Source organism: Canis lupus, chromosome 11 (assembly GCF_048164855.1).
Source record: "Canis lupus baileyi chromosome 11, mCanLup2.hap1, whole genome shotgun sequence".
In the NCBI taxonomy this organism is placed as follows: domain Eukaryota; kingdom Metazoa; phylum Chordata; class Mammalia; order Carnivora; family Canidae; genus Canis; species Canis lupus.
Genome location: NC_132848.1, coordinates 31,154,864 through 31,173,038, shown reverse-complemented (window position 1 = coordinate 31,173,038; position 18,175 = coordinate 31,154,864). Strand labels below are relative to the sequence as shown.

Sequence of the window (18,175 nt, the reverse complement as noted above, 5' to 3'; positions counted from 1 at the left end):
AAATAAATCTGGGAAGGAGGATACAGAGTGTAGGGTGGGGCTAGATCTTCCCTGATCTAGAGAAGATCTAGAAGATCTTCTGAGATCTCTGAGAAGATCTCTGAGGGAAGATCTCTGAGAAGCTTTTATCTAAGCAAAGATATGAGGATGGGAAGGAAGTTAGCCAAGAAGATATCTGGGAGAAGAACATTCCAGACAGAGGGACAGCAAAGGTGACATAGGTGGCAGGTTTAGGGAGCTGCAAGGAGGCTGTGTGCCAGGAGCAGAGTAATGGCTTGGGGAGCACGAAGGGATGGTAGGAGATGAGGTCAGAAAGGCGATGGAGGCCCCAAGGTCCAGTGTATTATAGGATATGGTAGGGTAGGATTTTGCTGTTTATTGAGTGAGATAGGAAAACATTGAAAGGTTTCAAGCAGAAGGGTGACATAGTCTATCTTAGATTTTAACAACATCACCCTGGCTATTGTGTGGGAAAGAGATCATAGGGGCAAGGCTCTCACAGGGATACCAGTTAGCAAGTTACTGAAACACTCCTTGGGAGAGAGGATAGTGGCTTGAAGCAGTATGGTAGCTTTAGACGTGGTGAGAAGTGTCAGATCCTGGACCTATTCTGAAGGTAGAGCCCACAGGATTTGCTCATGGACTGGATGTGTGGTCTGAGAGGAAAAGAGCTAAGATGATGCCAAGGTTTTAGCCTGAACAACTGACCATTACCTGAAATAGGTTTTGTGGGGGGTGGGAATGTAGGGTAAGATCAAGTAGCTCAGTTTGGACATGTTAAGTTTGAGACACCCAACAGACAAGCAAGTGGAGATGGTGAGCAGATGGTGAGACATGTAAATCTAGATTCAGGATGTTGGATTTCCAACAAAATATTGGTCAGAATACAAATTTATAAATAGATGATACTTAAAATCGTAAGAGTGAGATTATCAAAGACTTGAATGTATGTAAAAAGGGTAAATGTACAAGGTCAGTGCCCTGGGGTCCCCTGGCTTGTGGAGGATGGGGGAAGGGGAGGAACCATCAAGGAGATAGAGAAGGAGCAGTTGCCAAGATTGAAGAGGGAACCAGGGGTGGGGTGTCCAGGGAGCCAAGTGAAGAAAGCCTCAAGGACGATGAGCCCGAATCTGATTTAGCAACATGGATGCCATTGGTGACCTTGACAAAAGCAGTCATGGTGGAATGACAGAAGACAAAAGCTTGACTGGAGAGGGTTTAAGAGAAGGAGGAAGGAAACTGGAGACAAAGTATAGACAAAGCTTTTGAATTTTGCTGGAGAATCTTCCAGAAAAATGGGGCAATTGGGGAGGGGGTTTGGAGGGGAAGCAGAGAGTGAGGTCAAGAAAGGAAATGACATTTCTCAAGATAGAAGAAATACTGGGGCACCTGAGTGGTGCAGTTGGTTCAGGGTGTGATTCTTGGTTTCGGCTCAAGTAGTGATCTCAGGGTCGTGAGGTCCATGCTCAGCATGGAGTCTGCTTAAGATTCTCTCTCCCCCTGTCCCTCCCTCCATCTAAAAATAAATAAATCTTTATAGAAAAAAAGAAATCCTAACATGGTTCTGTGATGGTGGGGATGCCCCAATAATGAAGAGATGGTGATGCCAATGTCCAGTGTGTGCCTCTTGCTCTTTGAGCTCCGGGTGCCCATGTTGGACTACAAGCTGGACTGGAACCCTGTTTCTAGACTTTGCATACCTGCCTAGACCTCTGGGTCAACTCCACCCTATTTCCCCCGCATGTCTTGCAAAATGGTTGTTGGAAATACAGGGCAACTCAGCGATACGATCGGGTGTATGACACTCTATAGGTAAGTTCTCATATTTTAGGAGAGTACAGTCCTGGAGAATCTCTGATACTATTTCCTATCGGCAGTAAGGTTCATTCCAATCTTTCCAACCTGAGGAATCCTTGTGCACATCCAGAAATTCCTCGATTCTGTTCTTTCTCCTTTCAAAACAGAAAAGAGGAAAGAATACTCATGGTTTACTCTGAACTAGGAATTCTGCTAAATGCTTTACCAAATTTACTGAATCATAGCCCATAGTTATTGAATACTTGGCACCCTTTAGACACTGTGCTAAGTACTCTGTAAATAAGGTCCTATTTCATCCTTGTGATCGACTACTACCGTGGTACATCTATCATCTTCCAATCTAGAGTTAGTGCACAGAGGCATTGAATTGTCCAAGGTCGACCAGTGAGTAGGTTGGCAGCTCAGGGCTGGAATGCAGAGTCCTTTTGACTCTTGTCTCCTTGCCCATAATCACTACCCTACACTGCCCTGGTTAGGTGTCCCAGTTAGGAAATGGGTGACTTCCTCAAGGTCACCCCATTAAGGAGCAGTAGGGCTGGAATTTGTACATGTCTGTGTTTGTAGGCCCGAGGCAGACATTTTAAATTTGTTGATGTGAGCCAATTCTGACATCACCCACTTATAAACATTATGGGGAGATTTAGTATTTTTTACCCTTGCATGCATGCCTGCGGGCACACACACATGCACACCCCAAAATTAACATTTACATTCAGTCTGTACTTGGTGGGAGATTTTTCACAAGCACTGATCTAAACTCTTCCAGAGATTTCTGGAGTCTTGTGATCTGTCAAAGGCAAGAGTCAGCCAGTTATAGCCCACGGGCCAAATTGGGCCCACCGCCTGTTTTTGTGAATAAAGTTTTCTTGGAGCAGAGCCATGGCCCTTTGTGCACAGCCTCTGGCTGCCTTCCTGCTGTAATGGCAGACTTGAGAAGTTGTGACAGACCAGGTGGTCTGCCAAACGTAAAATACTGATTATCTGGCACTTTACAAAAAGCTTGCTGACGCCAGGGTCTAAATGTTTCAAGAGAAGCAGCTTTTGAGCATCTGGAATTCTGGCTTTTGAAATGAGAAACTGCCACCCATGAACTGGGAAGTCAGTTCCAAAACCCAGAAGAAACCAAGCAGTGATGGTGTAGCCGCAGTGGTCCTGAGAGCGCTCTTCACTACTGTCCCCTTGGGCTGCAGGCTCGGGGGACAGCCTGGAGGGCGGCTTTCCCGTTAGCCTGCAGGGAGGCCTGCAGACAGCTGGGCCTGGAGCTGGGCCACGTCCCCTCCTGCCTGCCCCAGATCTCCCCGGCCTCCTTCTCCCGTAGACCAGTTGCAGCACAGAGCCCAGGATGGTGGGGTAAGGCAATGCCAGAGGCAAGAGGGAGGGCTGGGCTCGAGCATGGGAAAGCACTTAGTGCCGTCAGGGAGCGTTTCCTCCTCCCTTTCTGGGGGGGCCGGCGGGGGCAGGGGCCAAGGATGATCATCTTCGGCTCTCTTTCAGCTGGGGTTGCTCATTATTGATTCTAAGCCTGGAAAGCTGATGGTCTGAGCCAGAACTGTAGGGTGCCCCGAGTTTAGAATTTCACTCAGCGAAAACAGACGGCTTCCATGGAGATGGAGCGGAGAGAATCTGAGAGCCGGTGAGGTGGCCCAGGTGCACAGAGCCACGGCCCTTGCATACAGCTGCTCGCTGACCCAGACGAGCCGGCTGCCCCCTTCCTTGCGTTTATGGAAAAATTTATTGACATTATTTTTTAGACGGGTTTTAGAGCAAAATGGAGTGGAAGTACAGGGTTCCTGCCTGCCCCCTCTCCCAACCCACACAAGCGTGGGGAGTGTGTGACCGTTGGTCAGGCCGCACCGAGACATTAATACCAGCCTTCCCAAGCGAGCTTTCTGGTTGGCTGTCTCTCACAAGACCTCTAGATGTCTCCAGGCTTTGAGGACATGGTAGGATCCCAAATCATTTAGTGTGGAGGTTTCCAGCCAGGGTGCAGGCCAGCACTGCCTTCCTCCTCACCAAACCCAGAGGCCCAAGCCTCACCCAGGCCCGCTGCATCAGAAGCTCCCAGCATGCAGCCTGGGTGTGTGAACGGGGGCTCCGGTGTGCAGTTCTGGTTGGGAACTTCCAGGCCACAGCTTAGGACTGGATCAAGTAGTTTCCAAAAACTGATGCACCATTTTCTGGACAAGCCCTTGGGTGGTGCTGGGTTTTGATATCACTTGGACAAAACGTTGGTACGACTGTCCTGTGGCTTCTTTATGGGGTTCAGCAGGCGCAAAGGCCAATTATGGACTGAGAAGGAACATTGCTCCAAGGGGAAGATGTGCTCATGTGAATGCGTGACCAGGCTGTCCTCTGTCCTGTGACTGGGCATTTGTCTAGGCCTGGTTTCCACCTGGACAGAGAAGTTCTGTTATCAACACAAGGAATCAGTGCTTCAGCCTGGGGAGGGACTCCACAAAATACCTGGTCTATTTGAACATTCTATACATGGAGACACTGTGGGGTGACAGGCCAAGAGCACACAGCTGGCTATAGCCAGAAACGGAAGCCCGGTGGTCCTCCCTGCACACGCATCTTCTCTTCAAACCAAGACATGACGTTGGTGCCACAACAGCCATTGGTAGCTTGGGTGCATGGAGGCTGAGGGTATAGTCCAGGCCGCTTGAGGTGGGGGCACAGAAATGGGAGCCTGAGGCTGGGAGCCAGCTCTCTGACCCTTGTCTTAAACTCACCTTGTGTTACACATAAAATCTTTGGGGAATCAGTTTGATCCTGTGCCTATCCCTGTCACGTCCCTGGCTGCGTGTGCCAGACTGTCTTTCTGTGGCACCTTCCGCATAGTTCATAGGATGGGAACAAGTGCCCAGCATGGTGATAGGAAACCAGACATGAGGAATCTGGTTCTCTGCCTCCTGGATGCTTGGTCTGGTGGGAGAAAAGACATGTGTACAATTTCCCAACAGAAAATCCAGCCTCTCCAGTTCCTGTTTCCAAATGGCACCAAAATACGCGTGACTAAGGGTCGCTGCAGACCTAGGCTGGAGCTTAGATGAAAGAAAAGCTTCATAGTTAAAGTCTGTGGAGCAGAAAGAATGATGTGAGGGGAGGGTCAAGCCAACAAAATGAAATGTGTAAAGAGCACACTGTGTGCTGATGGCCAGCTGGCTGTCTTTGGGATGCTGCCGTCTAGTTCCGGGTGAGCAGGACTCGCCTGGACAGCAGAGGCCAGGAGGCAAGTGCTCTGCCTGAGGCGTCGAGGACTGGGTGGGTTCCCCGCAGCAAAGAGGTCAAGAGGTGACCTTTGAGCTGAGCTTTGAAAGTTCTGGAGCAGGGCGTGGGCACGCCTGGGTGGCTGAGCGGCCAGCGCCTGCCTGAGGGACCCACACGGTCCCTCGCCACGTGATCCGGGGGTCTGGGATCGAGTCCCACATTGGGCTCCCCAGGGAGCCTGCTTCTCCCTCTGCCTGTGTCTGCCTCTCTCTGTGTGTCTCTCATGAATAAATGAATAAAATCTTAAACAAAAAAAAGGAGGGGGGTGCGGAGCAGAGGCAGCAGGAGGGGGAAGGGAGGCCCAGCTTGCGGGGTGGGGGCAGGTGCTGCGGGGGGGGGGGCGGTGGTGGTGGTGGAGGGGGCTTGGGTGCCCTGTGAAGGACTCTGGGTTTCAGGCTCTGGGATTCGGGGGTTTCTCAAGGGTTTGGAGGCCCGGGCCAGGCCGGCCAGTGCGGCCCGCAGCCCGAGGTGGGCGGCCGCCGGGGAGAGGGCGGGAAGAGGCCGGGGATGCGGTGACGCTGGGTGAGGACAGGGAGCCGCTGGCAAGGGCAGCCGACAGTGGGGGGCCCGGGACGGCACGCGCCGCCGAAGGGGCAGCTCCCGCCGAGGGCTCCGCGCTCATTCTGTCCTCGGGGCTTGCGTTCAGCCTCGGCCGAGGTGCAACGGGCGAGGTGAGCCGCGCTCAGGGCAGACTCCGCGCGGCGGGGCGGGGGGCCGGGCAGCCGGGGCGCCAGGCGCGGGCTCGCAGGTGCTCGGAGGGCAGAGCGCGGAGCCGGACCGTCCCCCCCGGGCTGCGGGGTCCTGCGTCAGGCTCGCTCCTGGTGACCGAGGGCCCAAGCGAGGCGGCCCCTGCCCGCAGCCCCCGGCTTACGGAGGGACGACCTGGGGTCGGGCTGGGCGGGGCTGGGCCGCCTCCGCTTGCCCGGCGGGGGGAGCCCGACCCAGCGGCGGATGAAGGGCTTTCGAGCCGGTGGGACGGGGTGGGGGGGGCGCAGCATGAGCATCGGCGTCCCCAAGGCCCTGCGAGCGGTGGGAGGCGACAGGGGCCTGGACGGGAGCTGCAGAGGGTCCCCCACTTGTCAGCTCATTCGTTGTCCCGGAGCGACGTCGCATCCCACGCGGTCCCACGCGGTCCCACGCGGTCCCACACGGTCCCACAGGGTCCCTCGCGATTCTTCATGGTCCCTCGTGGTCCCACACGGTCCCTCATAGTCCCACACGGTCCCTTGCGATCCCACACGATCTCTCGCGGTCCCACAGGTCCCACACAGTCCCTCGCGGTCCCACACGGTCCCACGCGATCCTTCACAGTCCCACAGAGTCCCTCATAGTCCCACACGGTCCCACATAGTCTCTCACGGTCCCACACAGTCCCACAGGGTCCCTCGCGATCCCACACGGTCCCACGCAATTCTTCACGGTCCCTCGTGGTCCCACACGGTCCCTCATAGTCCCACACGGTCCCACACGGTCCCACGCAATCCTTCACAGTCCCACAGAGTCCTTCATAGTCCCACACAGTCCCTCGCGGTCCCACACAGTCCCACAGGGTCCCTCGTGATCCCACACGGTCCCACGTGATTCTTCACAGTCCCTCGTGGTCCCACACGGTCCCTCATAGTCCCTCACGGTCCCTCGCGGTCCCACAGGTCCCACACAGTCCCTCGCGGTCCCACACGGTCCCACGCAATCCTTCACAGTCCCACAGAGTCCCTCATAGTCCCACACAGTCCCACAGGGTCCCTCGTGGTCCCACACGGTCCCACGTGATTCTTCACAGTCCCTCGTGGTCCCACACAGTCCCTCATAGTCCCACACGGTCCCACGCGATCCTTCACGGTCCCTCGTGGTCCCACACGGTCCCTCATAGTCCCTCACGGTCCCTCGCGGTCCCACACGGTCCCACAGGTCCCACACAGTCCCTCGCGGTCCCACAGGGTCCCACGCGATCCTTCACAGTCCCACAGAGTCCTTCATAGTCCCACACGGTCCCTCGCGGTCCCACACGGTCCCACAGGGTCCCACACAGTCCCTCGCGGTCCCACACCGTCTCTCACGGTCCCCCGCAGTCGGAGGCTGCAGCAGGGCCGGCAGGACTGGGCCCCGGGGCGCTGGTTAGCAGGCAGGGGTGCTCTCGGCCTCTGCGAACCTGGCCGTCCCCCTGGGGGCAACACAGGCGGGCAGGGTGGAAACTGTCTCACCTCATGGGAAACACCGAGAAGGGGACTTACCACACATCTGCGGCGCGGGTGCCCACATGTGCTCACGGGCCCCACGGCGGCCAACAGGACAGGTCTGACCCGGGGGAGGGGGAGGGGTGTGCGAGCCCGAGCTCTGCGCGCTGTGGACGCTGACGGTGACGGGGGTTGGGGGGGCTCCCCAGGGAGGCAGCCCTCCACCTGCTGTCACCAGAAGGGGCCACTTCAGGGTCACAGAGGGAGAAGCCTGAGCACAGCAGGGTGAGGGCCGGTAACTGGTAAGGAGCGGGTGGGCAGAAACTCCTTCCAGAAGTTTGTCATGAGGGAAGGGGCCTGGGATCTCGCGGAGTTGTTTTGAAAATGCGTTAGAGGTGCGAACACCGAAGGGGCCCACCAGCCGGGAGTGAGGCGTGACCTGCAGGAGGGCGACGGGGCTGGGACCCCGAGGGCTGGGTGCGGGCACAGGGGCGGGGCAGCTCACGAGGGGAAGGTCTCCTGAGCGGAGCAGGAGGGGGAAGAAGGGGCATGAACCCGGGTGGTGTCTAGATTCAGCAGCAAGGCATTCTTTCAGGGGGCCCCTGCGCAGGGGTGGGCCCAGCTCCCCCGTGAAATGGGAAGCTAGGTGACCCAAGAGCCAGGCGAAGGGCTGGGTGGGCACTGGCAGGGATCCGCAGAGGCACTCCCCCGCCAGCCCTTGGGGGACCGAGCTCAGCGCGACCGAGTGCCCTCCGACTAGAAGTCAAATCCAAGAGCCTCAGGAGGAGGTGACATGGATCCCGGATAAACACACACAGGCCAAAGAATGGTGTTTCTCTCTTTTATTTAAAAACAGTGCTTCATTACCATTTGCAAAGGCAGAGGCAGTGCTCCTCCTTCGCTTAGAGTTTATAAAAGCCAGCAACATGATCAATAATTTATACACATGGATAGTAATACAAAAAAATAAGGAATAAAAGCTAAAGATCTAACTACTCCGACCTTCACAATTCCAGCTACTTGATAATAATAGGAGTAACCCAATGAATACTGTATGGTCTGAAAGCTACTATACAATATGATTCTTAACGAGAGGGGGAGGGAGTTAGAGACTGTCACAAAGCCCTGGGGTGCTTCTCTGGAGATCGCAGGGAAACAGGACCCTGGGCAAGCAGCTCGGGTGTCCTAGGAAGTGACTCTGGGGGTGGGGTTGGGGAGAGAAGGCGAGGTGGTCAATTATACAAGCATCCCATGTGATGCCCCCATGCCCCAAAAGGTACCTGTTTTGCCATGGCAATGGGAGGGGGGGCAGGAGAAGCTGCATGTTCCATGTTGGGAGGGTCCAGTCCCTGCCATGGGGAGTGGGGAGGAGAGGTTTTGTGGCATTTTTAGCCTTGCAAAGATTTGGACTGAAAAGCTCAGAGACGCAGGTAGGTCAGCCTGTCAGGGACAAGTCAACACTACTGGCCCTGTCAGCACTCTGCAGCCCTAGCTTACGTGTGTCGGCCCCAGGTTTGCTCCAGCTATTCACAAGCAGAATTAAAACACAAGGAAAAAAAAATTCATATCCCTTAGGGAAAAAAGAGGATCAATTCATCACTCGATATATAATACAGCCAAAATGAGCTGCCAAAACAAGCACACACACACACACAAAAATACTGTGAACAGAAAAATACAAGAAAATGGCTAAGCTGGGGAAGTCTCGATGGGGGTATAGACATTGCTTAAAGCACTTTATCAGTCCCCAGAAAAACCAAACCAAAAGTCATTTTTTAAAAATTCAGAAAACACAAGTACCCCCTGGGAATCTGGCGTTGGTAACTGGGGTGGGGGTGCGGGTTGGGGGAGAGGAAAGAGAATTGATGATCCCTTTTTGCTTGCCAGTGTGACTGAGCCTCTGCCACACTGGCACATGTGTGACTGCCAGCCAGCCGGAGCAGACCGAGCCCCCCGCTGGCAGTCTCCTTAAAGGCAAGGTTTGAGTTTTGGCTGATGAGCAGTTCTCTCGGTTACCAATCCCTGCCAACCAGCACTACCATGGCTGAATTGATCTACCGTTTTCCTGAGTAAACTGTAACTGGCTACAGTTCCGGTAACATGGATGAGAACAGCTACTACAGCCAACTTGGATTAACTTGAGGAATCCCCTCCACCCTCGGCTCCTCGTTCCTAGTGCGTCTGATTCAGGAATTGGAGAACTTGCCGTAGTCTGGTCTGTAAGCCTTATTTTAAAGACAGGTGCCAGGGACTCCACTGCACTCGCTAAACCAGAGGGCACGTGCTGGCTTAGGACACCCGGAGCCTACTTGGAAAGGGCTCTGCTTCACGCTCTAGCTCTTGGATGGCTATTGCCTGGTTGATCAATAAAGCAAGTATGAAGCAAGTACACAGGAGAAGGGAAAGGGAGGAAAGAGGCTTTTGGACAGTAACATTACCAAAAAAAAAAAAAAAAAAAGTGTTCTATGTAACAGAATCAAGTCTCACTGGTGTATACTACAAATGGTCAGACACTTTCAAGAGCATGACAAAATAAAAATACACAAATTTACGTCTGATGTTCACCTTGCCCACTATTCTTTTTTCCTATCTTAAAACAGTGCAAACAGGTAACTTATGCTTTTTAAAACACCACTACCCCTTCCCCACCCCCCAAAGTCCCTTTCTTCCTATCATCTGGGGAAAAAAAAATCTGCAATTCTGCAAATGTTACTGTGCTAGAGGTTGCAAGCAGCAGGAGGCTGGAGTTAGTGAGGGAGAGGGCACAAGCAGTTTCCCTCCCCGCTCCTGGCCGGTGTGCCTTCCAGAGGGGCCCCGGCTCGGCCCTGTTCTCCCGTCTGAGGGAAGAGGGGGCAGTTATGAAGCCCTTCTGGCAGAGCCTCGGGGTGGCTTCAATCCCGAGTTGCCACCTCTCCCCCATTGGGAAGCTAAGTGACTGGTGATGAGGGTGGTGCTCACCTACTTCTCTGCTATATCACTAGGAACGGTAACCTACAGAGCACTTCAGCCCCTGAGCAATTAGACTTTTGAGGAAAAGCTGCTACCACTGGTTTCTACTGAATAATCTGCACTAGCTCCCCTTAAACAGAGATGAGCCCCAGTCCCCTTCTTTTTTGAGGACAAAAATAATATTGGCTCAATCCCACCTGTGGTTGTCAGAGGACGGTGGTGATGGGAAGCTGGGTAAAACCTGAGAGCCTTAAAGCCGGTGAGTCACCACGGCTGACCCGGGTTCTTGGGAGCTGAAACATGGAACGCATGGGATTCCAGACCAGACCTAAGGGCAGCTCTCGGGGCTGAGAGAAGGATAGGAGATAAAGGTTCTCACTAGTGGTCTCCTTAAAGGAGCCTGGCTTCTAGGAGTAAGACGCTAAGTACAGAAGCCCATGTCATGAGCTACAGTAAAGCTGTCAATATCATTCACGTGCTGTGATTCAGATCAGTGATTTTTTGGAATCATCAACCAGCATCCTCTAACGAACCCACAGAGGCCAAACTCTCTTCCGACTCTGTTTCTTAGTCCAATGGGAACCAGAGCCAAGAGCAGACAAGCACCGGTGCTTTGAGGAACCTGCCTCTGATGAAGCTGGCTGTACAGAGTCTGAAAGTTCAAAGGTGATGGGAAGGCTGACACGATCTCATCTAGATGCTCACGAGAGCTCCAATTCTCAGTGCTGACGCCGAAGAGCAGAGGCCCTTGAGCAAAAGCAGAAGTCTACTTAGCCTTCCTGAGAAAAGGGAGCTGGAGGAAGCCATATTACAACCATCCCTGGACATGCAGCAGAATGCAAAGAGCTTGCCTATGGAGTCCTCAGCCAGAACCAGCTGAACTGAAATGCAGTAGAGGTAGCCCAAGCTCAAGCTTCTGCCTCTTTTACAAGGGCAGTGGGAGCTGCCTTCTCTACCTTTCCCACCATCCTTGTCTTTTTCTTGGAAAAAAGAAGAGGAAATTACTCATTCTCCTAACCTCCTCCCCTGCTACAGACACAACCATTTAAAATTTGGCCTTGTCTCCATTGAGCAGTGCCTTGCCATTTCTGTGAATGGCCCCTATTTGAACATGACATGAAATTTCTCCATTTCTTTAGTGAATAAAAGCTCTCTCTCGAAACAAAAAGAAAGAAAAGGAAAAAAATCCTCCCTGCCCCCATTCCCTAGAACTGTGAAAGCCCCAGATCCCATACCCCTTCCTCTAACTAAAATATTTATATACATACAACAAAAATTGTCTTAACAGCAACGAACCAAACTTTGGCTTGGGGAGGCAAACCCTTAACAAAGGCCAATGGCCCTGGGTATTTTGGTGTCCCCTATTCCATGCATTCCTCCCCAGAATCAATAAGATTGCATCGAGGCCTCTAGCTTCCTTGATGTCCTTGATGTCTCCCCTCGTTTCAGGGACAGCCTCTCTCTCCATCATCAGGAGAGAGAGGGCTCCCCGGGGGTGGGGGGGGGGGGAGATATGTATTTTACACAACAGGCCAGTCCCTCCCGGATAGATCACTCTGCTTACAAAGAATGCTTGATGCTGTCATATGTCAGTCATTTTAATTCAGGGACATGAATCAGTTATCAGTCAAGAACATGTGTGGAGGCAGGAGTAAAAAAAAACAAAAAACAAAAAAAACAACCAACCCCCCCCCCCCCCAAAAAAAAACCCAAAACAAACGGAAAACAAACCCATAACAAACCGGAAGCTCCATGTCTCTGAATTACTCCCTTTAGCAGCTATCCCTCGGGTGAGAAGTCACCCTAGTACCAATGTGAATAGACCAGGGAGCCAAACGGACCGTGCTTTTCTGTTTTCTAATGCCTTCATTTTGGAAATGCTGCAGGACCCTTGCCTTTATCATTAACAGCTAATAGCTAGAAGAGAAACACTTTCTCCCCTACCTTAAGATGTATAAAAGCAAAGCTGGGGAGCAACAGCAGGGACTCACTCCTGTGGCCACCACATGACTCTTTCTGGCAACATAGGAGATCCTTGCCAGGTCACACCTTTCTTCCACTATGGGCGGAGAGAAGCCTCAGGGGCTCTGGGTTTTATGTCCTGTAGTGTTCATGTATGCCAAGTGGTTACGTGCTTGGTTGGGTGTCTTTGGAGGATAACCAGAAGCCGGGCGGAGCAGTCAGGAGAGCTCAAGACCGTGGACAGAGAAGTGGCTCACAGAATGCTCCGGAAGATGGAAATTCCTATGGCTTTGGAGCTATTTAGTACAAAGTGCCTCTGCCTGCCCTTACGTGCCCCCTTACAATCACCACAAACTTCCAGGGACAGCCGCCCAGGATTGGGTGTTTTACCTTTTGCCAACACTCTTGATATGTTTACCTTGTACTGACCTCCTGATGCAAGAGAAATCACAGGAATATCAATCAGAGCCCTGCCAGACATCATCCAACATCCTTTTTTTCTTCCTTACTCCTTTACTGGCTCCCAACACTTTGTACTTCTAACCCTCAAGCCAGAAAAGCTGGTTGCTATTTATTCTCCTGTCCCTGGGTCCTAAATTCCTGACTCTTGAGGACTTGGGAGCAGGGAGTTCGTAGAAGGACAGATGAGCTAAGCTGTGGTTCAGAGAAAGGGGAGGAAGCCCAGGAGGAATGCTGAGATCTCAGGAAAGAAAAGAATGATCTTTTTCATACTCCAGAGTTCATTCTGAGATCTGTTTCCTAATGAGGTGTTTATTATCCACAGTCTGAGAGCATGTTTGGAAATATTAATACTATAATTCCAAAAACCATGCCAACTGTCTCAGGCTGTGCAGGTAAGAAGATTGTAAAAAGAATGAAGACAGGAGGGAAGAGGAGAGGAAAGTGTCTTTTTAATCCTCCTGCTTCGCAAGCACAAATTCCTATCATCTATCAGCATGTGGATTCCAGCCACAGCCAATCAGAATTGCCTGCCAAAGACCAGAAACTCAGAAGAATATCCTGTCGCAGAAAGATTTCCTCCACTTCTGCTCATCCCCAGCCACTCAGCACCCGATACACTTTGGTAGCTCTGTCTGATTTCTGATCGCATGCATTCATCAGCTCCTAAGGTCTCCCCTTCCTCAGTAACTGCCTCTTCCGTGATTGACAGAATAAGCTAAGCACGGACATACAGACATGGAAATGCATTATTTTTTTTTTTTTTTACCACAGTTAAAAAAAAAGAAAAAAAAAAGAAAAAATGCACAATCTTTGGAACAAAAGAATTAAAGGCAGAAATGTAAAGGAAAAATACATATTCAAAGAACATAGTGAGGTATAAAAAAGTATTCTCTCTTTTTTTTTGTTTTTTTTTGTTTTTTTTTTTTGTTTGTTTTTCCTCTTCATCTTGCTATAGAGTTCCTCTACTAGTAAATATTGCAATAGCCAGGCCTCATGAACTGGGGGGCGGTCCCATTTGCAGGGTCTCACGTCACTTCAGTAGGGGGCAAATCGGCTGTAGCCACCTCGGTATAAACTCGCCTGCAGTAATTAAAGACACAAAAAGAATTAAAAGTTGTTTTTTTTTTTGTTTTTGTTTTTGAGAGAAGCACTGAAAATGAAGGAAAATGTCCTGAAAAGGAATTTGGAAAAATAGCTTCTTTAGAAGCTGCAAAGCAACTGGTAAGATGCTACCAGTGGAGTCAGGAAACCAGCTTCTGCCTCTAAGATGCTCAAACCAGAGTCCCACTTACTAGTGACCGGACACGCTCAAGAAGAGAGGATGGCAATGCTTTGTTTCATTATTTACATGAATCAGCACAGAAGGGAAACTCAATACAATTTAAAGCCAGGTCTGTAAATAGTGTGACGTTTAAAAGCAACAGGTTTTGTTTACTTTGATTACATCATCACAATCGTGACCTAAAGCAGCTAGCTGATTTCACCTTCATACACATCACCTGTCCATGGAGAACTGGCTCCTCTGATCACTAGCTGTCACGTACCATGTCTGAGATGGTGCTGGATTTAAACCAGAGTCAACCTTGCACTCATCAAGTCCAGCTCCTCTCTGGTCTATAAAATATGCCAACTATGCTGCTTCTGGATCATACCCGAATGTATTTCTATCTATCTCTGTGGAGTTATAACTGGGCTTTATTCCTTTATCAGGATCAGCACATAAAATCTCAGGAACTTTCATCACGGTCTTTATCTTGTCTGTCTCTACCTCAACTCCACACCTACTTCCCCTCAGGATCCTGTTACTTCCCCCCACAAATCTTTCTATCCATAGAAACTGAATGGAAGAAATGACAGGTTATCTCATATTCCTCTAAATCTTAAATTTCATATATCACTCTGCCTCCCTGTCAAACACCTCCTTCCACATTCCCAGGCTGCAGCCCAGCTGAGAACACTGGGGAGGTCTCTGTGTGATGGTCTGTCTCTGCAGCCAAGAGGCATCCAGGCCAACACAGAAATACTGCCTACTGCAGTGAGGATTTGAGTTTGATTAGAAGGAGGTAGGGGTAGAGGTGGGGAGTTATTCTAGATGAGCTCTATAGACCTTTCCAACACTTCTAAGAAAATACTATATTTCGCCACAAATGTTGTGGATAAAAAATATCTTTGTAAGGTATTCATTTGGTGATTCCTAGTACTACCTGCCAGAGGGCTCAGGAACGGCAGGGATAACCTTTGGTATCCACATTTGAAACTAATGTCTATTTTTTTGAAAAGCTTACTGTGAAAGCTGGAGAGGCTCATGCCCCCACATCTTTGCTAACACCTATCAATTAAACCAAGCCACAGGCATATATCCAACAGCTGAGCCAGTATAAAATGTCAACCTGTTTCCTTCTTTCTCTCCCAAATGATGCCCTTACTCAGGGCAGACTGTCACTACTCATTCCTTTTTGTCTTTAACCAGGTCAAGTGGCTCACACTATAACACACAGATAAAGAGAGTGATGTGAACTTTTTAGACTCTGTGGCTTCAGTACTCTGGCAATGGAAGAAGGCCTGAATTTATTACCTCTCTAGATCTTTTGGAATCTGTAGGTAAAAGCTAAAAGGAGTAAAGTGGTTAAAAATAAAAAAGGTACACATAATACTCACCACAGCGCCAACTCCATAGCTAGCGGCAGGGGCAAGGGCATGGTAGGGGTCGGCTGTGTACACCCTGCCATAACTGGAAAGAAGAAATACAATCAGGGAGATCAAGCAAAGGCTGTGCTCTGGAAGAATGAGCGAGTTTGCTGTGCTAAAGACATGTGAGTAACCTGGTCTTGGAAAGTTATTAGGGAACTTTGTTTCTACTCCCAAGTGCAGTTACTCTGAAAAATTCTGAAGTAGTTCCATAAAATGGGAAAGAAAGGAGTCGAGGGATGAGGGAGAGGGAGAGTGGGGTCCAAGCAAAGAAAGGAGTCGAGGGGAATAAGCAGGAGGGGGTGGAGCAGCTTCTGGACCACAGGTGTCCCCGGTGCCAGGTGGCATCCAGGCAGTGGCGGCAGGAGGGAAGTGGGCGCCCCCCAGCCCCTCTTCCCGTGAGCTGCACCTACCCGTCGCTGTAGGCGGCAGCGGCAGCGGCGGCGGCTGTGGCCGCGGTTGCAGTAGCGGGCTGTGCGTATCTGTAGGCTGCGTATCCGCCCTACAGGAGAGAAGAGAACTGACTTTACAGATACCTCTCCCCCCATGGCCAGACAAACACACACCCACCCACACACAGACATACGCGCACAAGGACACAGGGACAGACACAAACACAGACACACGTGGGAGGAGAATGTTTCAAACTGCATCAGTCTACATGTTATCATTCCTCTGGCACAGAATTAAGCTCCACCCAATGCCGGGATGTGCTTTCCAATTTGGGAAAGTAACACAAGTAAACTCTCCTGGCAGGACCTGTTCTCAGATTGAAGAAATGAAGGTATGATTTCAGATGTCTTACTTCACAGTCTTTGCTGGGACTTTTGATAGGACAAATATTTGCAGGGAGTTGGGAGAACTTTACCTGACTGCTGGGGAAAGTAAATTACAGAACTAGAACATGCTAAATGTGTATGTGTTAACATCAGAGTCTCAGATGGGTTCATTGCTGAGACTATGGACTGTATACAATGGAAAGGTCCTCTATAGTGCCGTGTGCTCCATGAGGACTAGGACATTTGCCAAGAGGCTAAGATAACTGGGCAACTGTGAGAAGGAAAACCCAGCAGAGATCAGGGGTTTGCAAACTTCAGTGTGTGGGCCCATGCAGCTTGGCCCTGCTTTTTGAAAGCAGGTGTGAAGAGACTGGCCTCCAATGCTGAAAGTATTGAATGCCTGGCCCTTCACCGAAAAAGTCGACCAGCTCTGATCTACACTTCAGACTCCTGCAAATCACATCACCAACAGCTGAGGCCTCTGCAGTGGGATTCACCTAGATGAGGAAGCCCTCCCTCCACACCCCGGGCATTTAACTGCATTTACTCTCCTCTCCTGGAAGATTCGGAGATTCTTACACTCCAGTCTCACAGCAGGCTTTGGAGCTCTTCTGTCAATGGGTTCAATATCCTCTCAGTCCTGGAGGGTTTCATATTCCCACATCCTGTTTCTTCCCCTCAGTTTAGGGGAACCAAATACCCCAAAGTTTTTCACTGTCAGGGTCAACCATATGTACTCCCAGTATTTCAAAGATAATCACAATTAAGTGCCACATGAGACAGGCCATTTTAAAAAGTGGCAAGCCCTATGTTTTCTTCTTCTTTACCCTTCTAGAATTCATCTATTTCACCTAAACCTAAATCAGGTGTGAATTTTTATTACTATCTTCTATCAGACAGAACTATGTTCAGCTGGTCCACTTAGGCGCCATTTCATTTGTGCTTTCTTCAAGCAGCGCACACTGTGTTATGGAGGAATGATGAAGTGTATACTGCTTGAAGCCATCCGAAGCATATTCGGACTGACACTGACAGTATCACTGATGGAATTTCAGTCGTCATGCATTATTCCTCTTTGTTTGAGTAGATCACTCAGAAAAGTAAACATTTCTTTCTCAATTACAAATTCTTCCACAGATATCCGTATAAATTAGAAGATTCTAATTAATATTACCAGACACTGACAATGACATGGCTAGAAACATAGCAGGAAGCACGCTCAGGACTGTGTGTGATCCACATGTTTCCTGTGACACCTATCCGGGTTTATGAAATCGGGCAGGCCAATGCTGCTGTATCTGCGTCTGTAACTCTGCATCTACATATATACGTTATATAAACTAAAGGGTCTCTTTACATTATTCCTTTTTTTTTTTAAACTTCTAAAGAGGACATAAAGCAGGAAAAGCATTTGTTAGAACACCAAGCTCATCTTTATAGTTGAAATCAAGCTTTAAATGAACCTTTAAAGGCTCATTTTTTCATTATAACTACAGGTGATTCCATGAAGTTTAGAACTGAAGTTTGTTGGTGTTAAGTCTACAGCAGGGCTGTCTTCAGTAAAACTTCTTTGTAAACAAGTATGATGTGGTAAACAAGCAGTATGTGGTTTGTCTCTTTAGCATTCCTTCAAACACCAAAATCATCTTTAAAAATTTAAAAAGTCAAGGCAATAAAAGCAGTTAAAGCCCAATTTATGCTTATTTGAGCAAAATATTTAAAAACTGAAGTTCTATGCCATTGGACTGAGTATACATTCTCATTAAGGGATTCTGAGGCTTGAAAGCACTGACCTCACTTTATAAAGTCTCAGGAAAGTCAGAGATACCGGGGATTCTATCAAATGGTAGCTCTGAGCAGTAGTGCACTAATTCTGGAGAAAAAGGTTCTGAATAAGGTCACTGAGAACCACTTCCCCTTATCTTCCTCAACCTGTAAGAAGCCTGCAGAACCTTAATGATTTTGGGGTGATGTTACTGTTAACCAAAGCAACTCAAAATAGATCAGATTGTGAGGAAGCAGCTTCCTTCCAAACCAGGAGACAGGGAGATTATGTGCAGTAGTTTCCTTCTA

At 50.0% G+C, this 18,175-nt stretch overlaps 1 protein-coding gene across 27 annotated transcripts in view; it reads right to left on the bottom strand.

The window, feature by feature from the left end:
* Positions 1-8,089: 8,089 nt before the first annotated feature.
* The window catches only part of RBFOX2 (RNA binding fox-1 homolog 2), a 273,798-nt gene continuing 263,712 nt past the window's right edge, over positions 8,090-18,175 (bottom strand). For all 27 annotated transcript variants that reach the window (XR_012039287.1, XR_012039285.1, XR_012039288.1 and 24 more), the window contains 3 exons: positions 15,737-15,825; positions 15,294-15,366; positions 8,090-13,715 (listed from right to left, as the gene is read on the bottom strand). Coding sequence is in view for 23 of the 27 variants with exons in the window: in XM_072844136.1 (XP_072700237.1) it covers positions 13,661-13,715; positions 15,294-15,366; positions 15,737-15,825 (217 nt within the window). In the remaining 4 variants the exon portion in view is untranslated. The remainder of the gene's footprint in view (positions 13,716-15,293; positions 15,367-15,736; positions 15,826-18,175) is intronic.